Below are 27,233 nucleotides of genomic sequence, written 5' to 3'. Positions count from 1 at the left end.
TATCTGGATTGCATGCAGAAGGTCCCAGGCTCAATCCCAGGTGTCTCCAGCTAGGAGTAGGAGAGAGCCCTCCTTGAAACTGTCCAAAGTCACTGCCAGTCAGTGTATGTAACACTAAGCTAAGTGGTCAGTTGGTCTGTCTCAATATAAGGCAGATTCCTATGTATGTATGTATGTATGTATGTATGTATGTATGTATGTATGTATTGGCTGGTGTGTGTGTGTATGGGTTTTAGGTGTTGAAGTTATACGAAAAAGGACTTCTGCCTTCACAGTTCAAACCATCCTTTCATAATCCTTTTGTTCATCTCCTTCTTGATGCCAAAAGCAGTGGCGGAGCTTCATGCTCCGGCACCGGGGGCGGAGAACAGGTGGGGGCGGGGCTGGCATGCGTTCTGGGGGGGTGGTGCGCCGCCCATAGGGGCGTGGCATGCGTTCTGGGAATGGGGCATCCAGCGTGCGGGGACATCCGCCATGGCGCCCTCGGGATCGCGCTGCCCGGGTCGGAGCGCCCCCATCGCCCATCCCTTCCTATGCCCCTGGCCAAAAGGATAGTTACGTAGGGCAACAAGCACCATGAACATGGCACCTCAAAGCCCAATCCCTACCCCCCACTTCAGTAGGCAACCAAGGAGAGGGTTGGTATAGAGTTGCCCTGCCTGATGGCTCTCGTGTTGGCCAAGAGCAAAGCAAGCTGTCTTTGCAGCTAGCTGAATTCACTTCACTGGCCCAGGGCTACCAGCTGTGATCTGCCTTCTGTTATCAGGGTGACTGTCCAGAGATCAATGCATGGTGGTTTCTGAGTACGTGGGTGGATGGGTGGGGCTTGCATCATTATGACCCCCTGCTTTCTGAAGTCCTCCCCCCTCCATGCTGCAGTTAGGATTAGGAAAAATGGGAAGTGTTTTCCATCCCTCATTAGCGTAACTGCAGCATGGACAATTTTCATTGACATCATAGCAGGGGAGGAGATGGTCCATCGTCTTCTCCCTGCATGCTGCGCTCCCAATAAAAATCCCCTCATGTCTCTAATTAAATAAGGAAAATCTGACAGAGTGGTAGCAACTAGTTTGTAACCTAATTTACTGTGAATCCTGTGGCTGTGTGATTGTAGAAAATTACAATAATTGTGCAGAAATGGTTATTTGAGTTGGGTCTCTCCTCCTTGCTTTTTCAATACGAACTCTTGAATTTGCCACATTGAAAGGTTAGAATCCTATTGCAATATTAGCTAGTACTGAGTTGGGGGACCTTTTTCAGCCAGAGGGCCTTATTTTCTTCTGGGCAATCTTCTGGGGGCCACATGCCAGTGGTTGGAGGGGGCAGAGGCAAACGTGGTCGGAGCAACAAATGTAGATGTTACATTTGTACAGCAGCCAATTTCCACACACCCCTCTCTATTCTTCATCCTTTCAAGCAAAATGCATTATCAGATTTCAAGGAAATATTCCAGCTAGGCAAAGACACTCAAGGGAAGGTGCAAAGCGGGGCATATCAAACAGAAATACATTTTCCAGGAGGGGAGAATAGCTAGCTTCTGGCACTTCCAACAATAAATGTGGGAAAGCCTTACCAAGTATGCCTTGATTTCTGACAAAAAGCCTACATTGATGGGTACTTACGACGAGCCTTGCCATATCAGATCAAAGGTCTTTTTCCAGTCCAGAACCCTCTTTCACACGATGGCCAGATCATTCTGCCTCTGATCTCAGAGCTAGCATATAGCCATTGATACAATCAATCTGTCTTGTTGTTGTTGTTTAGTCGTTTAGTCGTGTCCGACTCTTCGTGACACGACTAAACGACTAAAATAAACAGATTTGCCCATTCCTAGGTGTTTTTGCTGTTGTTTAGTCGTTCAGTTGTGTCCGACTCTTCGTGACCCCATGGACCAGAGCACGCCAGGCACTCCTGTCTTCCACTGCCTCCCGCAGTTTGGTCAAACTCATGTTCGTAGCTTCGAGAACACTGTCCAACCATCTCGTCCTCTGTCGTCCCCTTCTTCTAGCGCCCTCAATCTTTCCCAACATCAGGGTCTTTTCCAGGGAGTCTTCTCTTCTCATGAGGTGGCCAAAGTATTGGAGCCTCAGCTTCACGATCTATCCTTCATGATCTGTCCACGATCTGTCCTTCAATCTGTCTAGTTCCCTTTAAAAGCTATCTCAGCTGGTGGGCCATCACTATTAGCTTGTGTGAAGCACTACCTTTTGTTTGTACTCAATGGTAGCGCATCTGCTTTGTATGCAGAAGGTCCCAGGTTCAATCCCTGGCATCTCCAGGGAGTCTGGAAGAGAAACCTACCAGAAACCCCAGGGAGCTCAGTGTAGAGAATACTAAGCTAAATGGGCCAATGGTCTCATTCAGTATAAGGAAGCTCCCTCTGTTCCTCTTTATGGAGGAATCAGCTTCTTCCAGGGACCCCACACTCTAGTTTAAGAGAGGGGGAAACACTTCTCTCCACCCCCTTTCTTCAAACTTTGTCATGGACTGGTTGGCCGCAGAGAAATGATGGGCGTAACCAGTTGGGGAACCCCCAAGAGAAGAAGGCTCAGAGCCAGGGGATTGGTGGTGGGACAACGAAGAGTAGCCAAAGAGAGAAGACTGGGAAGAGGTGGTGTTGGAAGCTGAAGAGGTAACAGGGTTTAGTAAGCGGGGGGGGGGGGGGAGTCTGTGGCAGAGTGAAGTACAACATCAGAAACAGGAGAGGAGGGAGGCCAAGAGGCAGAGATGAGTCCGGCTGGTGAAGAGGCACGGGTGTCTCCCCCTCCTGCTGTGAGGAGCTCCTCTTCCCCCTGCCTTCCCAGAACCAGGAGAGGCATTAAGAGGGCGGAGGAGAAATTAGCTTCGCACAGACACAGTCTCAGATTGCTTGGGAGAAATGCTGGAGCGGAGGGGACTCGGGAGCTATGGGGAGGTAGGGACCTCCAGTCTCATCAACTGCTTCATGGGAGCAAGACCTGCTGAAGATGAGTTTCTGTGCTCATTAGGCCTGACACACTTGTGCAGATCGTGTTTTTGCTATTAAAGAGTTAACTTCAACTTGCTCAGTGAGATTTACTACTGACTTGCTTTTGTCACCATACATAATTTCATGTGCCCCCCATACCATTTTTCTAAATGAAATTTCTCCAACGCTGTAATCTCTCTTTGTTCAGGAGTCCCCTGATCATTTTCCAGGAGCCCGCTGGTCGTTTTGCCCTTTTCTACATGCATTTTCCTTGATGTGCAGTTGCTAGAAATGTCCCTGTTGCCATAGATTTCTATAAAAGTGATTTCGTTTCCCACCCCTTTCCTAATGATCCTTAACGTGGCATTAGCAACTTGATTGATCTTTCTGTGGCTGACTGCTCTTGCTTCCCAGGCTAGGAAGGATTTTCCTTTGCATCCCCTGTCCTGGCTGGAGACCTCAGTTCTGTCCGCTGAAGGCAGAAAAGGAGAAATAAAAAATGTGTGCTGATCCAATGCCAGTTGTGCTGTGCCACAGCTATGTAATTGGCAGCTGTTCTGTTTTGTGTCTCAGCCTTCCTTGCCTGTGGGCGCATATTTGCTATGTGTAATGTGAATGAGTCTGCTCTGAACAATCAGACAAAACATCGGGGGTGAATCTATTAGTAATCGGCAGCCTTGGAACGTGTGGGATGGTGAGAAGCACAAAGTGCAGTTCAGTGAATTCAATGTACTTGTCAAACGGTGTTGCCCTTCCGTATCAGGGGGGTTTGTTTGTTTGTTTGTAAAAATTGTTAAGCAAATCTAAAGCTGCGAGTCATTTGCAGTGGTACCTCTGGTTGTGGACATGATACATTCCAGGGTGCTGTTCACACCCCAAAAAGTCCGCAACCAGAGCGGCGCTTCTGTGCATGCGTGAAGCGCGATAGAGTGCTTCTGCGCATGCGTGAAGCATGCAGAATGCTTGTGTGTGTGCGCGCGCACAGCGAAACCTGGAAGTAAACACTTCTGGGGGTGCTGCGCTCGCAAGCTGAAAAGCGGATGCAACATGAGCTATGACTGTATTTTGTCTTGTTTATTTGGTATATTTATAACCAAACATTCATTCATCCATCATGGAACTCAAGGCAGTGGACAGACCTGGTTCTGCTTAGCTTCCACAGGGTGCAATGCCAACATGTGCTCTCCATCCACGTCCTGCGATTGTCCCTAAACCTACTCATAGGGCTGTTTGGATGCACTAGCCTTCCTGAACTGGAGCCCTCTTGTTGCCATTGGACTACAACTCCCAGAAGCCTCAGCCAGCAGGGGCCATGATCAAGGAAGGTGGGGGCTGTAGTCTGAAACAGATTCTGAAGGATATGAGGTGGGGAAAGCTGGGCTACACCAAAGCTCTTATCAAAGGACAATATCCTAATCTAGTTAGAACACAACTACAGCTGAAATAGTGCATCTGTGGGAAGAAGCTGACTGTGGCAACCTGAATTGGGAACATTTGGAACAATCTGTGCATCACCCAATCACCTTCTCTCTATCCTGCCTGAACCATATTCCATTAGAAATTAGCATTATCAATAATTAGAATGTCTGTTTTTGCTCAGAATGTTAATCCTAGCATTTGCTTATTCACCATACCGTGTCAAGCTGTTATATATAATTACCCATCCAGTTTCTGTCTCATAAATATGAGCCAGAAGAAACAAATCGAAAACAGGGGAAAGGGTGTCTGTACCAAGCAAGAAGATCTTTGTGTTATTAGGGACATAAGAAGCTAACTTTAAACCATCCCAGAATTCTCTACTCTGTCTGGGAGCAGCTCTCCAAATAGAGTTGTAAGGAAGCAGCAATTTCTCTCCCATCTGTGGTTCGTGCCCTGGATCCAAAAGTGACCAAACCTCCATGGGCTACACCTGTCAATCACCCGGTGTCATATGACATCAGATGTGGACCCGATTCCTTCCGAAAGCAGTGTGGCTAGCATTCCACATTTAAACAGTACCTGGCAGCACATGGCTTAGAGTGTGCTCTCAATTGATCGTTTTCAGCCATGGCTTGCGTGTGACACTCTTTAAAATTGGCATTGAAGGCAAGTTGCACTACTTTCAGTAGGCGTTGGTTCCATTCATGAGATATCCCATTTCTAAATCTCCTGTCCTCCCAGTTGGCATGTTTACCTGTTTACTTTACTTTGTACATGTTTAGTTGGCATCTGTCTGTCTCGAGAGACAGTGGAAGAGTGCTTTATTTTATGCATTTCTATGCCACTTAATCATTAGCATTTGGGAGTGATGTACATAAAAATAAACCGTACAGAGAACAATAAAAAGGTACTATAAAACTGCCTTAGAATGCCTGTTGGAATGAGGAAGTGTTTGTCTTGCACCTGAATGCTATCATAGGTTAATGTGCTTTTTTAATTCCAGGTGTACAATGGAGTGTTTGCAGTAATAGTCATACTCTTTTTATGATTTCCAGTTTTATACATTTCAATAATTTTGCAATCATTTTAACATTTCAAAACTCATCTTCCTTCCCCCTCTTCTTGCAGTTCCTTAAACTTATTTTTTATATTTTCTGCATATTCCAAGTGAACTTAATTTACTCATTATTCAGTCTACAGTGGACGCTCGGGTTGTGAACGTGATCCGTGTGGGAGGCATGTTTGCAACCCGCAGCGCTGCATGTGCACACGTGCGGATCGCGATACGGCAGTTCTGTGCATGAGCAAAGCACAATTTAGAACTTCTGCACATGCGCAAGCACCGAAACCCAGAAGTAACCTGTTCCGGGACTTTTGGGTTCGGCGTGGTGCGCAACTCGAAAACGCACAACCTGAAGCGGTCGTAACCCAAGGTATGACTGTACTTTAAATATATACTCTTATAAGACTGCCAGTTACTACAATAATCCTGCCAATATTCCTATCTGTTTACAGCTTATTTGTAAATATCCAATAAACCATTTTCATTCTTTTATAAAATGTTTGTTATTTTGATTTCTTATTTTTCCGGTAAGTTTCGCCTCGCCATTTCTGCACATTCCATTATTTTTTGTATCCATTCTTCTTTCTCTGGAACTTCTTCTTCTTCTTCTTTCCATTTTGGGGCAAGTAACATTCTTGTCACTGTAGTTGCATACATGTTTGGGTAGTAAAAGGTAAAGGGAACCCTGACCATTAGGTCCAGTTGTGACCGACTCTGGGGTTGCGGCACTCATCTCGCGTTATTGGCTGAGGGAGCAGACGTACAGCTTCCAGGTCATGTGGCCAGCATGACTAAGCCGCTTCTGGTGAACCAGAGCAGGGCATGGAAACACCGTTTACCTTCCCGCCGGAGCGGTATCTATTTATCTACTTGCACTTTGAGGTGCTTTCGAACTGCAAGGTGGGCAGGAGCAGGGACCGAGCAACGGGAGCTCACCCCGTCGCGGGGATTCGAACTGCTGACCCCGTCGCGGGGATTCGAACCGCTGACCTTCTGATCGGCAAGCCCTAGGCTCTGTGGTTTAACCTACAGCGCCACCCGCAGCCCTGTTTGGGTAGTACTGTCCCTATAATTCCCAAAAGGAAAGTCATGCTCAGAGTAGGCCAATTAATTTCAATGGGTCTACTCACAGAAGAATTTAGATACAGCCAGAGGGTTGGGTTTTAGATACAGCCAGAGGGTTTTCATCCCAAGGGCCAGATTTCCTTGTTGGCATACTCCCAGGGGCCATAAGCCGATGACTAGTGTGCCCAGATCTAACGTCTGGGAGGCTGAAGGTGTAATAGTTGAAGCAATGGATGTGACTCCTCTTTTTTTCTCAGTAAGTTACAGTCCAGCCGCACAAAATCAGAGGCATCCACACACACTCCCCACATGCACATCTCTCCATCATGGCGAGAAAGAGACATCATCAAAGGCCCCTATTCCCCTCACCGTGGCACATCCTGCTGAGATCAGCCTGGTTTTTAAGTTTTTGGTCATACATTTCCACATGTTTGGGGTGGCCTGTGTACAAGGACTTCAGCTGGTGACTTCTGATAGCTTTCTCCTTCAGTGTCCCCATTTTGGAATGTTTTGGGAACAGTTACCAAGACTGAGTGCCACCTACACTCACTGGTGTGGGCAGCGACACCAAATCACAATTTTGCCCCTTTCTCTTGTTTTTTTTTTTTTAATGTGTTTGCCTTGCATTTCAAAGAGCACAATTGTGTTGTTTCCAAGGCTGTCTTGCCATCCACACAAAAAAGGAGGGGGCGCTGCTCAGATAAATAAGAAACTTAGATGCATTTGATAAGACTTGAATCCTTACTACAAATACTAATGAGGGAGTAAGGTAAAGGTAAAGGGACCTCGACTGTTAGCTCCAGTCGTGACCAACTCTGGGGTTGTGGCACTCATCTCGCTTTACTGGCTGAGGGAGCTGGTGCACAGCTTCTGGGTCATGTGGCCAGCATGACTAAGCTGCTTCTGGCAAACCCGAGCAGCACACGGAAACACCGTTTACCTTCCCGCCGGACCGGTACCTATTAATCTACTTGCACTTTGACGTGCTTTTGAACTGCTAGGTGGGCAGGAGCTGTGACCGACAACGGGAGCTCACCCCGTCGTGGGGATTTGAACTGCCGAACTTCTGATTGGCAAGCCCTAGACTCTGTGGTTTAGACCACAGCACCACCTGCGTCCCTTAATAAGGGAGTACATTACTACAAATACTAATAATCTGAGATGGAGCTACCATTCCCATTTCCCTCACAGGCCTACCATCATCAGAGTTCCCTGGGAGACGGAGTTGACTGTTGATTTCTGGGTGAGCGGATGGAGCTGGGGTGTTTGTGTGGTCTAGGACCTCCTTACGATAGCAAAGGACCTTGTCTGTGGTAGCAGGGTTGTCCCCAAAGGGGTTTGCCAAGTCATGTGGCAGGGGAGCCCCCACTGTCAGAATATAGAACTGTTGGCCAGGCACTTTGGGAGACAGGCCTGTGACTCTCACCCAGGTGAGAGCCTGGTTGCAGAGAAGCTTGGTTTGTTGGGGATTCATCCTGAATGAGAGGCAGGGGAATACGGTAGTTGTGCACCTGTGATATCACCTGCTCCTTTATCTGTCTCTGGCTTGCGATGCCATTGGCCATGGTATCCTCCTGCACTGGCTCCAGGGAATGGGAATTGGGGTATTTACAGTGGTTCCAATCCTACCAGAGAATAGCATTGGAACAGCACCTTTTGGCCTCTTGGTGGGGTGCTGCAATGCACTATATTCATCACCAGTGCTACTTAATATATATAGGAGGCCTCTGGGAGTGGTCATTAGGGATTTGGGGGCACAGTGCCGTCCGCATGTTGATGATGGTCTTCTCCATAACGTCTGAACCAGGAGAGGCCATGCAGTCCCTGGGCCACTGTTTGGACCCAGTGGTGAGATGGATGAGGAAAAACAAGCTGTGCTTGAATCCTGGCAAGACAGAGGCACTGTGGGCAAGCAGTCTGAAATATTGGCCCCTGGGTGGGATCGTGCTCCACCTTAAGGAGCAGGTTTGCAGTCCTGGGCGTGGTTCTGGATCCAGCTCTGTCTCCCAACATCCCACTAGGTTCCTCCCCAGGGTCGCCCAGCTCTAATTCCATGAGCTCCTCTCAGTCCTCCTCAGGATCTGACCATCCCTTCCATGACATTTCCATGGGGCTCATGACAGACCCGGCTCCCTTGGCGCATTAGCTTCATGCAGAAATGCATGCTCAGAGCTACAGCATATCCGCTTTTATTAAACACACACAATGGCTCCAGGGTTAGGCACAGAGGTGAAGAATAAAGATTTGTCTGTAGTACAAGGAGCTGTGTCATCATGGGGTGAAAGAGAATTTAGCCTTCGGCTCGTGTGTGTGTGTGTGTTCTTTTTCTTTTGGTAATGTTCGCTTCAGTCTTCGCAACAGAAGCAAGGGACTCTTCTTTGCTATCTGCAGGGGTACTTGCAATTCCACCTAGAGTGCTTCATCAGAGGGGTGGGAGAAATGCACACAGAGGCAACAACTACAGCATTCTGCTTTTCCTTGCCACTGTGGCTGTGCAAATCTCTGAAGCCCAAGGAGCTGACTGTATCTTTCCTGGGCATAAGTCTCCAGCTTGATGTATTGCAGTACACGGTCTCTATTAAGCCCTTCCTTGTGGTGACAATTTAAGAAAGACACCAAGAGCCCTGCTGGGTGTGAGAAAAAGGAAAGGTCGTTAATTTTAATGTGTCTACTCTGAGTAGGACTGACACAGGATAGAACCTACCATTTTCAGTTCCCCTGTTTTCAATTTATTTTAAAAGAGTTATATTTTTAGCATTTGTAGAACCTGGAATATGAGGCTAAATGGACAGGCACAATTCTTCTCTTTTTTTGTGAGTTCCAACCCAGTCATTCATAGGAACATAGGAAGCTGCCATATATATATATATATATATATATATATATATATATATATATATACACACACACACATGAATTTATAAGAGTACAAAATACAGAACTGAAGAATAAAAGAAAAAAGTGAAAGAAAAGGAAGAAAAAAAGGAGTTCTCGATAAGAGGAATTTGTCATGATGAATAAAACTTGTGTTGTGTGTGCGTACACACACACACACACACACACACACACGAGAGAGAGAGGGGGGGGGCTTTGGCAGTCATTATGGCAGAAAGGTGGCCTGTAAATATATTAAAGAAATAAATAATCTGTAGCATTTTAGGCTCCCCATCACCTGCCCTGCTCTCTTCGCTAGTGTTGTTGATGATGACAAAATGAGGAGAGCAAAGTAAGTCAGGGTTTTCTTTTTTTAAAATAAAAAAAGGCATGTAACATTTCAAATTTAGGGCAATGGAGTTTCTGAACGAGTGTGCTGAGCAAACTAGCTCTCTAGAGATTCCTGATATTGCAGTTAGCAGGATAATGATTTGTGCTTCTTTCTTTTGGGGAAAGCCTGGTGATAAATATAGATTTAAGAAGGCACTTGCGCTACCAACAAACAGCAAAAAAAAAAAAAAAGATTTACTGGGAGTAGACTTATCAGTGTGTTTAGGTCAGAATTTAATAGACTGCCTTGTAAAAGAATAACACCCCAAACCTCAACAACCCCAAACCTCAACCACAACTGTTTTGGTAATATCTTCCATCTTGAGTGTTGGCTAAAAACTGCATCCATGGTCAAAGCCAAGTTGTAAGCAGTGGGAGATCTTATTCACACACACTTCTGAGATTTTATCATATCTATTTCTACATCTGTATGAGGGCAACAGACTCGATGCTGCTTCTTTTAAGTGAAAGCAGAGGTTGACCCATAACGCTTTTAACAAAACTGTGCCTTAGTGCAAACACACAGGAACCTGAGAGGGGATCACAGCTGCTGAGCTCCTCTCTTGGCCTTCCTGCTTGGCTGCTGTGAACCAAACCATGGTTTGACTTAGCATGTTGTCTGCTCTTGTGTTCATGCTGTGGGCCTCACTTCAAGCAAACAGGAAGCTGTAACCCGGACCGTTCTTTGAGACGAAGCCAAGTTTCACACACAGCTTTCACCTTTGTTAATAGGGTAAGGATAGGAAAGGCTCATAAAGCTTGTGGTGGCATCAGTTTGGGTCAATAAAAAGTGTCGTGTCTATAGATGGTCTGTTTTTAAGAGGCCATCCCTCTTGTCATGAGGACTATTGGGGGAAGTATTTAACAGAAGCTACCAAGTGCTTCTTGGTACCCAGGTGGCGCTGTGGGTTAAACAACAAAGCCTAGGGCTTGCTGATCAGAAGGTTGGCGGTTCAAATCCCTGTGACAGGGTGAGCTCCCGTTGCTTGGTCCCAGCTCCTGCCAACCTAGCAGTTCGAAAGCATGTCAAAGTGCAAGTAGATAAATAGGAAATGCTACAGCGGGAAGGTAAACGGCGCTTCCATGTGCTGCTCTGGTTCGCCAGAAGCAGCTTTGTCATGCTGGCCACATGACCTGGAAGCTATATGCCGGCTCCCTCGGCCAATAATGTGAGATGAGCGCGCAACCCCAGAGTCGGTCACGACTGGACCTAATGGTCAGGGGTCCCTTTACCTTTACCTTTACCAAGTGCTGTGGGACACGGGTGGAGCTGTGGGTTAAACCACAGAGCCTAGGGCCATGGGTTCGAATTCCTGCGACAGGGTGAGCTCCCGTTGCTCGGTCCCAGCTCCTGCCAACCTAGCAGTTCGAAAACATGTCAAAGTGCAAGTAGATAAACGGCATTTCCGTGTGCTGCTCTATTTCGCCAGAAGTGGCTTTGTCATGCTGGCCACATGACCTGGAAGCTCCCTTGGCCAATAACGCGAGATGAGTGCCGCAACCCCAGAGTCGGTCACGAGACTCACGACTGGACCTAATGGTCAGGGGTCCCTTTACCTTTACCTTACCAAGTGCTGTCCGTGGTCAACTGATTGTTCACAAGGGACATACTGTAATAAGAACATCAGAAAAGGCCTGCCATCTGAATCCATCATCCTAGCCAGCCAACCAGATGCCCCTGGGAAGCCTCAAATAAGAACCTGAGCACAACAGCTCTCTCCACACTTGGGATTTCAAGCAACTGGCATTCACAAGTAGATTGCCTCCAACAATGGAAGCAGAACACAGCCATTGTGGCTTGCAAGCCATCGTTAGCTTCTCACAAATTTGCCTAATCCTCTTTTAAAGCCGTCCAAGTGGATGTCCATCAGTCCCTCTTGTGGGAGCCAGTTCCATCCTTCAGCTCTGTGCCACTGTGTGAAGAACTCCTTCCTTTGATCTGTCCTGAATCTTCCAGCAATCTGCTTCATTGTATGGCCCCGAGTTCAGTATTACGAGGACGTAGGGGGAGAAAATGCAATTTGCACCCTTCCTGTAACATGCTGGGCATCTAAAGAAGATTAGCTTAATGTCAAAGCATAGGCCAAATATTGGTGGAATCCCTGCTTTCTTAAGATATGGTGGTATGTGAATCTTCTTTGAGAAGCTCTTTCCTAGGATATTTTTCCTTCTGAGCTTTTACATGTCGCGGTGGGGGTGGCGGTGGCGGGTTGGCTGCTGACCTGCAGTCTCTTGAAAGCTATACTTATTACAAATCTCATCATCTATTTTAAATAAGTTGGAAGATTGAGTAGCTATAGGGGATTAACTGAAAGTAATGTGTGTGTATTATAGGCTCCCTAAGCAACTAATAATTTAAGTGCATTTCCATTGATCGAACATGTTTTCCTTGAGAAAACTAAGCATGGGAAGTAAATTGCAGTTCACTGTCAATTTGGTAATGTGTTAAGCACGCCAAGCATTCTGAAATGCAATTTCTAGAAGTTCTGGTCCGTGTACATCAGGCGTGGCCTTCCAGATGTTGTTGCACAATGGCTTCCATCAGCCCCAGCAAGCATGGCCAATGGCCAGGGATGATGGGAGTTGTAGTTCAGCTGTATCTGGAGGGCCAAAGGTTCCCCACACCTGGTGTACATCTGCGGAGAATATCTCTGGCTATAGTCTTGTATAAAGTACAGGAAGTTCATATCTTTTTAGTAAGCAAAAAAACAAAAGCAAACTCTCTCTCAACTTTGCCACTCAGTTAGCAAGCTGTAAAGCTAGCTGAACAAGTGGCAATAGTTTCAATCTTGCAATAGTTGCAAATAATGCTGCCTGAGGACAGGTAGCAATAGTTGCAAACCCCATTGTATTTCTGTGCTCCACCCCTCCCCTTTTGGAAAAAGAGGTACAGGGGTTTCTTGACTGGAGCCCATGGAGGCTGATTCATTGGGACAAATGGTTGGCCAACCTTAGTCTGCCTCCAACCAACTGCTAGCTGTCTGATGTCCTACTTACAATCAGTCTGGGGGGGGGGGGGTGGAACTGCCTATGCACTTTCCCCCTCCTTAGTCTCAGTGTTGCCCTTATCAGGAAGGAGAATGGGGCTAAAACCAGAATTAGTTGGCTTTGCCTGTCATGTGCTTTGGCTCCACCCAATGCCTTATCCCCTACCAGTTCCATGGCCACCAGCAACCACTGATGGGACCTGCTATCAGGACAGATTGCTGGGCAACTTATCCTTTTGGTCTGATCCAGCAGGTCTCTTGTTATGTTCTTATTCTCTGTTGCACCCAGCTCCAGTCTGTGGACCTATGGGGGTTCTAGTGAAAAGTAAAGCCGACCCCCAAAGCCTGAAGTCTCCTCAGCCCTTTCTCTACTAGGCCACGTTGGTCTGTCTTTCTCTCATTTCCCATTTCTCTGTCTTGCTGACTAGGTTTTACTGGGACTTGACGATGCTGCTCCTGATGGTTGGCAACCTGATCATCATCCCGGTGGGCATCACCTTCTTCAAGGACGAGAACACCACCCCATGGATTGTTTTCAACGTGGTCTCAGACACCTTCTTCCTCATTGACCTGGTCCTCAATTTCCGCACAGGGATTGTGGTGGAAGACAACACGGAGATCATCCTTGACCCGCAGAGGATTAAAATGAAGTACCTCAAGAGCTGGTTCGTGGTGGATTTTATCTCCTCCATTCCGGTGGACTACATCTTCCTGATTGTGGAGACGCGCATCGATTCGGAGGTTTACAAAACGGCCCGAGCCCTGCGGATCGTGCGCTTCACCAAAATCCTCAGCCTCTTGCGGCTTCTGAGGCTTTCCAGGCTCATACGCTACATCCATCAGTGGGAGGAGGTGAGCAAGAGCTGGGCCGGCCATCCTGAGAGCAGGAGCCTGGCTTCTCTTAGGAAGGAAGAGGGGAAGGGCCCTGGGGCCAGGGGGCTGCACATTTTAAGCTGAAGTGTCTTGACCAGTAGGTTTTCCTGTTGCCACCTACACTCTAGGCCCGGGGGGGGGGGCGTAGATCGGGATCAGCCAGCAGACAGCTGGATCATTTGCAATGTATTGGGAATGGTTTCTCTGACTCCCGATGATTCTAAAACAAGCAGCAGCAACAAATCTGTTCTATCTCTCTTCAAAAGGCACTGCTGGAATCCCTGGTCTGCAGTAACCCAAATGTAGATTTGTAATTGTATGCACAGAGCATCCCAGTGGATGGCTCATAGATGCAGTAATTGGTGCAAAATAATGCAAAACTGCGCTATCCTTGGGCCACCATTTTTTATCTGGCTCTGCCCCCCCCCCTGCACACATTATTTTGCATCAGGTGCACCCCACTAGTCTGTCATCTGCCTGGTACTTTTTAAAGTTCCTGTTATTCCCATCTCACTCACCCCTCACCCATTAAGTTTGCTAAACTTTATTACGGTACAATGAGCTCAAAGGTTTCGTATTCATATTTTCATTTAAGACGTATTTATCTACTTTGATTAGTATATGGAACAACAAAGAGATCGAATAAAACACCACATTGGATCGACAGTTGAGTGGGTGAAACCTTTGTCTCAAAGGAATATAGAAGTGTCAAATAATTGTACCAAAATTTGCCTTTGGCAAATAATAGTTGCCTTCAGATAACAAGTACCGCTTCTTTATGTATTTGTTTTATTTCATAAAATTTATACAGTGGTGCCTTGGTTCTCAAACTTCATCCGTTCTGGGAGTCCATTCGACTCCCGGAACCATTCGAAAACCAAGGCGTGGTTTCCGATTGGCTGCAGGAGCTTCCTGCAAATGAACAGAAGCCGTGTCGGATGTTTGGCTTCCGAAAAACATTCACAAAGCAAAACACTTTCTCCCGGGGTTTGCAGCGTTCGGGAGCTGATATGTTTGACAACTAAGCCGTTTGGGAACCAAGGTGCCACTGTATACTGCTTGATTGTATAAAACCTCAAATCAGTTTACGAATAGAATAAAGCAATAAGATTATTAGTAAAAGCAATCAAAACATTTTTTTTAAAAAAAACCCAGCTTATATATGGCAGACAGATGAAGAATGGGAAGTTCTTTAGTTTCTGAACTTTATCTTTTCTATTTTCTATTTTAAGCTTTTTCTGTCTCCTTACCTCTCTCTCTTTTTTCTTTCTTTTCATTTTCTTTCCCACTATGTTTTCCTCTCATTTAGACTAATGTGGGATAAAAAAGATATTTGATATTATGTTTTTTATTTTTCTCTATAAGCTCCAATAAATTTATTTAAAAATATTAATTAAAACCAGCAATAAACTAAGAACACTGTCTACGTATCTGAGTAGTGCTACAGCAGCAGGAGTTATAGATGCTGAAGACCAGTACTCATGAGAGAGCATGTTTAGAGCAACCGGGGCTTGATATTCTCCAGGCTTCTCTGTATCTTACTGACTAGATGGTACCAGCACTCAGTCAGGTTGGACATGGAAGTTTCCGAGCACAGTTCAAAGTGTTGGTGCTGACCTTTAAAGCCCTAAATGGCCTCGGTCCAGTATACCTGAAGGAGCGTCTCCACCCCCATCGTTCTGCCTGGACACTGGGGTTCAGTACCGAGGGCCTTCTTGCGGTTCCCTCGTTGCGAGATGCCAAGTTGCAGGGAACCAGGCAGAGGGCCTTCTCGGTGGTGGCGCCCGCTCTGTGGAACGCCCTCCCAATAGATGTCAGAGGGAAACAACTACCAGACTTTTAGAAGACATCTGAAGGCAGCCCTGTTCAGGGAGGCTTTTAATGTTTAATAGATTACTGTGTTTTATTTTTCTGTTGGAAGCAGCCCAGAGTGGCTGGGGAAACCCAGCCAGATGGGCGGGGTATAAATAATAAATTATTATTATTATTATTATTATTATTATTATTATTATTATTATTAGGGAAGAGCCTTTCACTGGCACATCTCAGCCACACCAAGCCAAACTCTGCTCCCAGCTGCCTTACTCAGGCCTTGTTGGGGATGGGTGGCCTGTTGTCAGCACCCCCGGTGTCTAGTGCTAGCTCTGCTAAAGAAATATGGAAGCTATCAACCCAGGAGAAGCATGGAGAAGTGTCATAGGTTTTGCCCCCAGCTCTCCAAATCCGCACCTTTTCTCCAACAGTACAAAAGAAGGGATGTCCATTTTCCCTGCCCCTTTCACTTTGACCCCTCTGAATTGAGAGCTATCAGTTATGCGTCAGTTACACAGCCTTCTTCCAAAGCCCGCTCTTCCCCACCTATCCCCCTTTGTGCTCCCAATTGCAGAGGGTCTGTGCTACTAAGGTTGGGCGATCACACTGGCAAGGGAAGCCTTAGTGTGGTTGCTCCTCCTTGACGGACAGGAGAGCATACCTGCCAAGTTCCTCACTGAAAAATAAGGGACTGGACCAGAAGTAGCATGCTGGAAGTAGCGTGGCGGCCATTTTGGAACTGGGCGGAGCATGCTCAGAAGTGACTTTTGATGCTGCTGTGCCCAGTTCCAAAATGGCTGCCACACCAGGAGTCGCGCTGCAGACATTTTGGAACTGGGCAGAGCAGCATCAAAAGTCGCTTCTGAGCATGCTCCCCCCAGTTCCAAAATGGCCGCCGCGCCACAATAAACCGGGGAAAAACAAAAAAATCCATTTTTTCGGCTGGGGACAGCTGGAAAAATGGGGGGTTTCCCGGGGAAAACGGGAGACTTGGCAGCTATGCAGGAGAGTGTCATTGCAAGAGCAAGGCAGAGACAGTCTGCTGCAACAGTGGACTGCAATGCAGGTTCCATGATGAATTATAGAGCCAAGCCTTGCGAGCATAAACATCCCTTTAGACTCATGTGCAACCCCTGAAAGTCTGTTTACTCACAAAGTGGTAGTACTAACAGTTGTTAGAAGAGAAATTGATTGTTAATCCAAGTCTGGGAATTGTAGCTCTGGATGGGGAATCGGGGTCTCCCAGCAACTCTCAGAAAGCTTAACAAACTGCAGCTCTCAGATTTTTTTTTTTGGGGGGGGTGCATGACTGTTTAAAGTGGCATCATAGTGTTTAAATGCATGGTGTGAATGTGACCTAAGTAGTTATGAAAGAAGGTGACAACTCATTCAATTGTTCTGGATATTTTGGGTGGAAGATTCCCAATAGCATCTCTGCTCTGATGCATGGACTTGTTGCGTTGGCCCCAGAGGCATTTTCCTCACACCTGCCATGTTCCTTTTTTAAAAAAAGACATTTTATTAAATTTTCCAATTAAACACATTTAAACAATAACAAAACAAACAACAACAAACACAACATAAACATAATAAGCACAAAATTTTTCTTCTAAACATCTTATCAGTTATTACAATTTTCTTTGCTCTGCCGAGCTTTGACTTCCTTCCCTCCCCCCAATCGGTTTTTTCTTCTTCTGTCCATTCCTGTCTTGCAGTTTCTTTATTCCTTCTATTTAAAGTCAGTTCGTAGGATTTATTTCAGTCCTGCAAGTGTCTTTAAACTTCTACAGTTCTTCTCCATATAATCCACAAATTTACTCCAGTCCTTTTGGAACCTTGACTCTCCCTGGTTTCGGATCCTGCTAGTCAGTCTTGTTAATTCCGCATAATCCATCATTTTTGTCTGCCACTCTTCAATCGTCGGTAACTCCTGAGTTTTCCATTTTTGGGCTAACAAAGTCCTAGCCACGGTTGTCGCATACAAAAATAATACTTGATCTTCTTTCACAATCTCCTGTCCTATAAGTCCTAATAGAAAAGCTTCAGGTTTTTTGGGGGGAAAGGTATATTTAAGAATCTTTTTCAGTTCATTGTATATCATTTCCCAAAATCTTTTAACTTTTTCACATGTCCACCACATATGATGAAATTCACCATCCTTCTCTTTACATTTCCAGCATGTTTTACTACTCATCCTATACATCTTAACTAATTTTACTGGTGTTAAATACCATCTATACATCATCACACCTGCCATGTTCCCATGTACAACCGTGTAGACAATTGTAAAAAGATGTCTTAAATAGAGTCACACCAGCATTTCAGGTAATCTGGTACGATCAGTACTGACCAAAACAGAGGAAAAGTCTCAGGGAAGCTGACGGAAACTGTAGGTTGTCATTAACCCCCAGGAATCATAAGAATCCCAAAACTACAAGTTTTTGCAATGCAGATACTTTAACTGAAGATGGCAGGGATTCTACCTAGTAGTTCATATATGGGAAGTAAAGCTCGGCTGAAATACCACCCTCAGTCTTTGTATGCGTTAATACTTTATTATCCCTTTGCACTGTATCTTTGTACTTTTGTTGTTCTAGGCTGTGAGGCTTTATGATTTGAATGTTTCAGGCATTGTTCTCTTGTTATTTTTGTACTTTTCTGTGTTGAAATGCTACCCCCACCCCAGTCAAACCACTGTTCATGGTCTGTCTTCTGGCGGATAGAGAGAAGGGCCCACATAAATGCTTGCTGTAGCATAAGGCCTTTAAAATCACCTTTGCAAAATGCCACCTTCTGCTTACCTATTTTGCAGAAATATCTGTCTGGACATATTTCATGCAGTGCATAGTTGAACTATCCACAGAGAAAGAAATAGAAAGCTCTGCAAATGCAGCTTTCTCCTGATTGAAGTGCAGACTGTTTGAGGACCAAGACATTCACAGGGAAACCAAAATGCTTGTTTACAAAGCTATTGTGCTACCAAACCTTATTGTATGCTCGTGAAACATGGACCACTTATAAATGCCATCTCCAACTCCCTGAGAGATTCCATCAACGGTGTCTACAAAAAAATTTTACACATCATTTGGAAAGACAGGCTAACTAATGCCAGTGTACTGGAAGAAGCAAAGATCACCAGTGTCTTCAACATCAACTTTGTTGGACTGGCCATATTGTTTGGGTGCCTGATTACCGCCTTCCAAAGCAACTACTCTATTCCGAACTTAAAAATGGAAAGCGTAATGCTGGTGGTCAGCAAAAGAGGTTTAAAGACTTTCTCAAGGCAAATCTTAAAAAATGTAGTATAAACACTGACAATTAGGAAACACTGGCCTGCAAGTGCTCCAATTTGGAGAACAGCCTTTACCAAAGGGGTCATGGACTTTGAAGACGCTCGAACTCAGAACGAAAGGGAGAAATGTGCTAAGAGGAAGGCACACTTGGCAAAGCCTTGGCAAACATGATCAACTCCTGTCCAGAAACCTATTTCCCCACTGTGGAAGGACGTGCGGATCCAGAATTGGCCTCCATAGTCACTCACAGACTCACTGTTAAAACCGTGTTCATGGAAGACAATCTACGAGGGATTGCCAAAGAAGAAGTTGAACTATGGAATCCACTTCCACAAAAACCAGCAATGGCCAACCACTCGAATGGCTTTGAAAGAAGATGAGACAAATTCATGAAGGATATGGTTCTCAACTGCTACTCGACCTGATGGTTGTGTTGCAGCTCCACAGTCAGGGGGAGTGTGCTTCTGGGAAGCAGTTGCTGGAAACTGCAGGGTCCACTTGTGGGCTTCCCATTGGCATTGTGTGAGAACTAGATGGGCCACTGGCCTGATCCAGCAGGCTCTTCTTGTGTTATTAAGATAAGGGGAAGGCAACTGTTCTGCTCCCCTTCGTCTGCTCACCAAATGAACATGGGTTTATTTATGTTTTTGCTCCCAGCAGAAAATTCCCCATTCTCCAGTCTGGTAGCAGAAATCAAGCTTTCCATCTGGGCCATGAAAGTGCCTAATTTTGAAAAGAATATATGTAGAGATGGGAGCTCCATAATGAACTATGAAGTAAAGGCAAATATTTGAATAGCTTCATGGCTTCGTCTGGGAGGCAGGCATGAAATGGATGAAGGCAAAGTGGCTTTTGACGCCACAAGTGCCTTGTGGCAACAATTTGAATTTAATGTTGTGCCTTTCAATGAGGAGAGCTGATACGGCAGGGAAATGAATCGCCTGGGGCAGGATGGAGTGCTAAAGTGATCAGGGTCTGATTTTAGGAAGAAAGGGGGAGTTTATATAGAGCTATGGGTGGAAAGGCTGGTTATGAAGCAACCCCACAGTTCTCAAACCAGTTTGCCTTGTAATGCTTCTGCAGGGGTGCAGGGCAGGAAACCTGAAGGTGATAATTATGTGTGGTGGGGAGAATGATAAACCGCCCCACTAGAAATGAGAAAATCTGTCCATTTTGGTTTCTCATTATGTTCAGGTTTCCACATATTCACATCGGTTTCTGATTCTACAACTGTTTCCACCAATTACCCTCTTTTCTGCCTTCATACAAAATAGTTTCGCTCCCCCTCCCAACTGCTTAGCTAATCAGAAAGAAAACAGAATCTTGGTGAAGTTTCTATTTCTCCTTATTGCTGAGTTTCCAGACTGCACATTTAAATCTCCTGTGCAAAACAAAACATCCCATTTTAAACTTTTTGCCTTCTTGTGCAGAACACCCTGAGAAAAACAAATCCTTGCAGTCCTTCCCTTGAACTTTTGACCCTCCTACACTGGAGAGCCTTTACAGCAAAAAGGCACTGTTCTACGATACACAATGAAAAATGCGTGAAAGTCCTATTCCTTCAGAGGCTGCTTGAAGATTTGAGGGCCACCTCTTCTGAGTCCCCTCTTACATTTGTGCACCTAAGTGAGCTTACCTATCCCTTCTGACATCAGGCAGAGCTACGGTATGCTGAGGGCATTGTGGGAAGTTAAAATGATGTCTGCAAGCTACCTGCATGGGTTGGGGAGGCCAGCAAGGTTGTCTCAGGTTGGAGGGGCGGGGGCTCAGGAGCTGCCTGAGTGCTGGCACTGTGCTTGGCCAAGTGGCACTAACATCTAGCTAAATCAGAGCAAAAGCAAGGAGCCCAACTGTAGGTAGAGCCAGTGCCAGTGCCAGGCAGAACCAGCTAAGGCTAGCCTTGCCTCCATCCTCCCCCCTGCTGAGTTCAATGGGGCCACACTGAGGAGGAAGCCAACAGGCAATGCTACCCCCTGGCTGGGTGTAAGTTGAGAAGGCAGGCAGATGGGACAGTGTCAGGCTTCAGGGGATCGCCTTCCTCCCCCGTGGCTGTAGATGAGCAGAACAAAGGAAAATGAGTCTTTTTACGAGTTAGAAACTTAAATAATCACAGCGAGAAAACAAAGAACACATCTCTGAGTAATGGTGGTGCTCCCAATTAAGGAGCCCTCCCCCTTCTACATCACTTCTACGTCTCGTAATCTGAGCTTGTCCCCTCTGTGCTTTCTGTTCTACCACTTTCTGGGTCCTTCTCGACTTTGGGGAGGGCAGTGGAGGAAGGCTGTCTACAGACTGTGAATCTGTTCAAACTCTCCCTTCCAGTGTTTCTTCTGCTAGCTGTTCCCCATCCAGTACTTCCCAGCTTCTGCCTTCTCAACTATGCCCCTCTGCAAACCACTGTTCCAAATCTATACTGTCCTCCTGCTCCTGGGAAGATTTGTGATCTGGATCAGGAGAAGGGGGAGGCTCCTCAGTACAGACCTCCGCAGCACAGTCCTTGACAGGCAGTGCCCCATTTGCTACAATGGGTCAGCATCTGCTGTGAACAAATACTCAGTGGTAGAGCATCTGGTTGGAATGCAGAATGTCCCAGTTTCAATCCCTGGCATCTCAAGGTAAAGGTAAAGGGACCCCTGACCATTAGGTCCAGTCGTGAATTACTCTGGGGTTGCGGCGCTCATCTCGCATTATTGGACGAGGGAGCCGGCGTACAGCTTCCAGGTCATGTGGCCAGCATGACTAAGCTGCTTCTGGCGAACCAGAGCTACTTGCACTTTGATGTGCTTTGATGTGCTTTCGAGCTGCTAGGTTGGCAGGAGCTGGGACCAAGCAACGGGAGCTCGCCCCGTCGCAGGGATTCAAACCGCCGACCTTCTGATCGGCAAGCCCTAGGCTCTGTGGTTTAACCCACAGCGCCACCCATGTCCCAAGATAGGGGCTGGGAAAGACTGTCTGGAAAGCTGCTGCCAGCCAGTGTTGATAGTACTGAGCTCGATGGACCAGGGGTCTGATTTGAGTGTGAGGCAGCTTCCTATGTTTCCATGCTCCTAACTATGGAGCTGCAAACAGAGCAGTAAAGTCGAGATCCCCATTTTGGCTGAGGATGCAGCATGCAGTTAGAAATCCCACGGGGTTCAGTAGGACTTACTCCCCAGTAAATATGCATGGTGTTTTTCGCTGAAGGCTGGCTCCGCTGCTGAACAGCTGACATCTGTAGATTTTCCAGCTAGCAACAGCTGCTGCCCAATTTCACCCCAGTCTCAAGCTCTGTCTCCGCCTCTCTCTTCTCTCTATTGCAAAGCAGGATATTTTGGGGATGTGTTTTCCAATAGGCTGCACCTCTGCCGTGTGTTGCGATGGGTGGCTCCTGCAAAAATAAAAATAAAATGGAATGAATGAGGCACAGATTGAACAGCTAGCTGTTCCCAGACTCCAAATATGAGGGAAAGTGATTGAGCTAGATTTTGTGCACATCGTATTCAGAGCAAACGATGTAGAATTCAGCAGGGCTTACGAATGAGCATGCATAGTATCAGCCTGGATGTTTGTTGCAGTGTGTGTGTGTGTGTGTGTGTGTGTGTGTTTTAAACCACTTTACATAACAACATTATGTTTTTCAGGATGTGGGCAGCATAATGTTTGTATTATGACATTTGTGTTATGATGTTACGCTAAGCACTATTATGTTTTTCTGTGCCTCAGACACTCATAATTTCCTCTGGTGTCTGCTTTTCAACTCACTGCCTGTAGCTTCTTGATTTGCCCCCCCAGGCCTGAGGTTTCCCATTACAGTGGTACCTATACTTACAAATAACTCTACTTACGAATGTTTCTACTTACGAATGGAGCTCCGTCCGCCATCTTGGATGCGGTTTAGATAGGATTTTTTCTACTTACGAATTTTTAGATAGGATTTTTTCTACCTACGATTTTTTTCTCCCAATGCATTCCTATGGGATTCGACTTACAAATTTTTTCTACTTACAAATGTGCGTTTGGAACGCATTAAATTCGTAAGTAGAGGTACCACTGTATTGTAACTATCTTTTCTCTGGCCAAGAGTTATGGCCAGGCTACATCCCATTAAGTTCTTTCTGGGATGCAGAGGATACCTTCTCCAGGTGACCAGAATGTGCCACTTCTTTTAACTCCGTTGTCTCAGGGCAAGTGTGGTGAGCCTTATCCACCTGTGCTTATCCACCCTGTGCTGCAAACCTCTCCAAGGAAGTCTCAGCTTTGCTCCAGACTTGGGTACCAAGAGGTGTGAACGTTTAATGGGTGAGAGCCATATTGATGAAGTTATTTTCAGAACACCGCTGTGAAAAAGAGCTGTTTCAGAGACACTTTCAGGACACATAATTATCCCGTTTGTCAGATTAATGAATTCAAGTTAGCCGTGTGTGTGTGTGTGTGTTTTATGAAATACAAATCAATGTGGCAACTTTCCCCTGGTTTGGAGAAAACATATTATTATCCCTTGTCGGACTCCTGGAGACGGATTTCCTGAGCTCCGTCCTTCTCTGCTAACCCACAATTTTCTACCAAAACTGAAATGCCCCGAGGGGATGCTTTGACTTGAAGCTGCTTGCCAAGAGGACATCTTTGGGAAACCTGGATCGAACTTTCCCCCCTTGGGATGTGGGATCAGGTGCCATTTCCCATCTTGCAGTCAGTAGACTGTTTTTCTGCTTCGTTTTCTATGTTAATTTTCGGCTCAGCAGGAATTCCAAGTTGGCTCTCCAGGGAAACACGCTAACTAGTCAATTTAGCTCCCTGGAGTTTCCAGCAGTTCCTGAGCACAACTATCTCTTTCTACAAGAGCAAACACGTGAGATTTTCTATGCCTCCCCCTCCAAACAGATGGGAAATTGCCCCAACCTACAAACATACTTGAAATAGGGATTCCATTGTATCATATTCAGGTCTGTGCACATTGACCTCTGTGCGTTGGCGAAATGCCATACACACAGAGAGACAGAGAGACAGACAGACAAGCAAAACTGCACCACGGTTGCTTTTTGTGGTGTTTTATTAGTGCTCATCTGTGTGTCAGTAATAGCAGAGGACCTCAGCAACATGGGCCTCTTCCACCAGTGTTCCCTCGACTACCATTTTAAATTTCCCACAATGCACCAGAGTGAGGCTGCATGGGGTGTTCTGGGGCCTTGTGGGAGGCAATTTCAAGACCAAGCTACCCACCATGAGTGGGCAGGGCCGGCATCCAACAGTGGTTTTGCCAGGGCCCTGACAGTTGCCCAAGGATGCCAGCTGCTGACGCCAGCCCTGACTGGGTTGTATTTTTGGGGGAACTAACCTATAATCAACATTCCCCCTCTCATTTCAGGCTCATTCTCATGAGCACTGCCAGGGGTAATGGCTTCCGGTAAAGCCCATGTTGAATTCTGTTGAATTCCCACGGCATTGATAACCTACCTCTAGGGCAGTTTGTGATGGCTGCACCCATTGGTGAATACCTAGAACCACCATGGGTTTCCTACACACCTTACAATTTAAAGCACAATTTAGAATGAATGTTGGGAACTGTAGTTTGTTAAGGGTGCTTGGAATTAGTAAATTGCAGTTCCCACCTTGGGGAGTGTACTTTAAACATATGGTGTGTATGCAGCATTGCTGGAAGTTACCACAGGCAAGACTTTTCCCATGACGTGGCTGGTTTTTTGTGTTGTGATGTGCAGTAAGAGTAACAGAACCCCAAGGAGATTTATTATTATTTTTGTATGTGAAGTAACCTAAAGAGAATTGATCTGTGCCTACTTTGATACCTTTTGGGTACCAAGAGAAGACCTTTTTAATTTTGGCCCCCTCTAGGTTTCTATTTGTTGAATGGGGATCCCCTTGAACAAGGGATGATTTCCTCCTCTTTCCAACAGCAAAATGGCAATTCTCAGCTGAGTGAATGAACCCTGTGTAATTGTTTGCAAGTCTGTAGTTTTTGCAAAATGCACGTGGCTTTCTCTAGAAACCGAAGCTGCCCTCTTACAGCATAATGCCTCTGTATAAAATTCCCACCGTGCTGCAGTTTGACTGAGGCAGGAAAAAAAGAACCACAAGTGTGGCTGTGTTTATTTGAGGTCCTTCCCCTGCTTGCCCACCTCCCCCCAAGCCTCCTCCTGACCTGAAGGCATAGGTTGTGTGGGCTGACTAAGGATAGACCGCTGGAGGAGAGTCTTGCGGGAGCCACCTGCATTCCACCTGCTGGCTGTGGGCATGGAGATTTGTGGTCGATGAGTGGGCTGTGCGTGTGTGGCAGCCTAAGCCGGGCTCCACTGACGCTGCAGAGTCATAGTAGATGACTCAGCAAGGCTGCCCTTGAATGCACTGCAACATCAGCACAGATGGACAAAGGCAGCCACTTTGTGCTTTATGCAGATAGCAATCCCTTGAAGAGCAACAGAGTGGGCTGACCAATCAGTTCTGGCTCTCTTCATGCAGACACATTCAAGCCAGAGGGGTTGCTGGAAGGTGATGGTGGGCGAGAGGGAGGGACGCAGCTGGCAAGGACCAAAAATCCTGCTACGGGCAAAATATGTTGATTTATTAAGTCCCCTCCCAGAGCCTTCACATGAAAGACATTTCTTGGAAGGATCAGGCAATAACCTGGCATACAGTGAGGCTGAAGGATTGTATCCATTGCTAGGCCTACTCAGAGTAGGAGACACGGGTGACGCTGTGGTCTAAACCAGTGAGCTTCTTGGGTTTGCCGACTGGAAGGTCAGTGGTTCAAATCCGTGCGACAGGGTGAGACCCCGTTGTTCTCTCCCAGCTCCTGCCAACCTAGCAGTTCGAAAGCATGTCAGTGCGAGTAGAGTACTGCTGTGGTGGGAAGGTAAACAGCATTTCCATGCGCTCTGGTTTCCATCACGGTGTTCCGTTGCACCAGAAGTGGTTTAGTCCTGCTGGCCACATGATGCGGAAAGCTGTCTGCGGACAAACGCCGGTCCCAGCTCCTGCCAACCTAGCAGTTCAAAAGCACGTCAAAGTGCAAGTAGATAAATAGGTACTGCTACAGCGGGAAGGTAAACGGCATTTGCGTGTGCTGCTCTGGTTCGTCAGAAGCGGCTTTGTCATGCTGGCCACATGACCTGGAAGCTGTACGCCGGCTCCCTCGCCCAATAATGCGAGATGAGCGCCGCAACCCCAAAGTCGGTCACGACTGGACCTAATGGTCAGGGGTCCCTTTACCTTTACCTATTCAGAATGGACCCATTGAAACAAATGAACCCAAATCACTTCCCAGAGTAGGTCTACCTGGAATAGGATTAGCATTGAATACAACCTGTGTCGGGTGTGTGTGTGTGTGTTTTTGTTTTGAGTGGGCCAAGTCAGCTCTGTGTGCATGACATGATTCAGATTATTTTATTTGCATATTGTCGTCAGACCATCACAAACTAGGGTTCAGCAGCCCGGAAGGAACAAATGATAGCATCCGTCAACCAAAACTCACGGCAACATAAGCAAACTTCAAAATGCTGGATTTCCTTGGCAGACCACAACAGGCCCCTGTTAAAAGGAAAGGGTGCTTCTTCTTTTTCAACCAATGGAAAAAAATGGAATATTAAAATAAGGTATGAGTTTGACCAAACTGCGGGAGGCAGTGGAAGACAAGAGTGCCTGGCGTGCTCTAGAGTCCATGGCGTCACGAAGAGTCGGACACGACTAAAGAACAGCAACAACAAAATAAAAATAACTTATGCAAATCTAAATTATGTGCAAACTAAAGGAAGGAAATTAGAGAACAAACTTACAATTCTGAATCTCCATGGCAAGGCACAGCATTCTCTCTCTAGGATTTTCTCCTCTCGTCAGTTATGACAGAGAAATGTCTTCTCAGTTGTGTATTTAGCTTGTCTACCCAGTGATTTGGGGTGGGGAATTGCAGGCTTAGGGCTCAAATTTGGCCCTCCAGTGATCTCTGTCTGGCCCTTGGAACTCTCCCCAGACCACACCCCTCGCCGGCCCTGCTTCTCACCCTGAGTGTTTTTGCCTGGCTGGAATGTGTCCTTGAATGTTCCTTGCTTCTCTGGATGGAGGAAAGATGTGTGGCTGTGTGTGTGCATGTGTAGCCTAATATACTCAGGTAAAATTCACACCTGTTGCTCTGCCCACTTTTGTCTTTGGCCCCACCCACAACTGGCATGTGGCCCTCAGAAAGTTTGCCCTGGACGGAGTGCGGCCCTTGAACTGGGAAAGGTTCTTCACTCCTGCAGCAGATAAATGACAGGCTCCTGGGCAGACCTGTCTCCATCTCTTCCTAAGCCTTCTGTCAACTACTTCCCTCTCATCTCATTATATAAAGAACCTCAAGGACAGGTACATTCAGACGGCAGCATATGCCTGAAGCTTTATTCTAAAACAGCTGAATTTCTTAGAGTTGGCCAGGTTTTAGTAAAAGGCCATTCTGTGTCTCAGCTTCTGCTAAGCCTTAAAATAACACCATAGTGCAAAAGGAATATAAGGGAAATTCCTATACAATCATGCTCTTATTGAGA

The 27,233-nt window shown here is 46.3% G+C and overlaps 1 protein-coding gene across 4 annotated transcripts in view; it reads left to right on the top strand.

Moving 5' to 3' along the window:
* Positions 1–27,233, top strand: part of HCN4 (hyperpolarization activated cyclic nucleotide gated potassium channel 4) — a 112,127-nt gene that overhangs the window by 25,516 nt on the left and 59,378 nt on the right. For all 4 annotated transcript variants that reach the window (XM_088656695.1, XM_035131546.3, XM_088656694.1 and 1 more), the window contains one exon: positions 13,174–13,597. In XM_088656695.1, the coding sequence (XP_088512821.1) occupies positions 13,174–13,597 (424 nt within the window). The remainder of the gene's footprint in view (positions 1–13,173; positions 13,598–27,233) is intronic.

The sequence above is a fragment of the Zootoca vivipara genome, chromosome 13 (genome assembly GCF_965207765.1).
Source record: "Zootoca vivipara chromosome 13, rZooViv2.hap1.1, whole genome shotgun sequence".
In the NCBI taxonomy this organism is placed as follows: Eukaryota; Metazoa; Chordata; class Lepidosauria; order Squamata; family Lacertidae; genus Zootoca; species Zootoca vivipara.
This window is presented reverse-complemented; position numbering and strand designations above follow the sequence as displayed.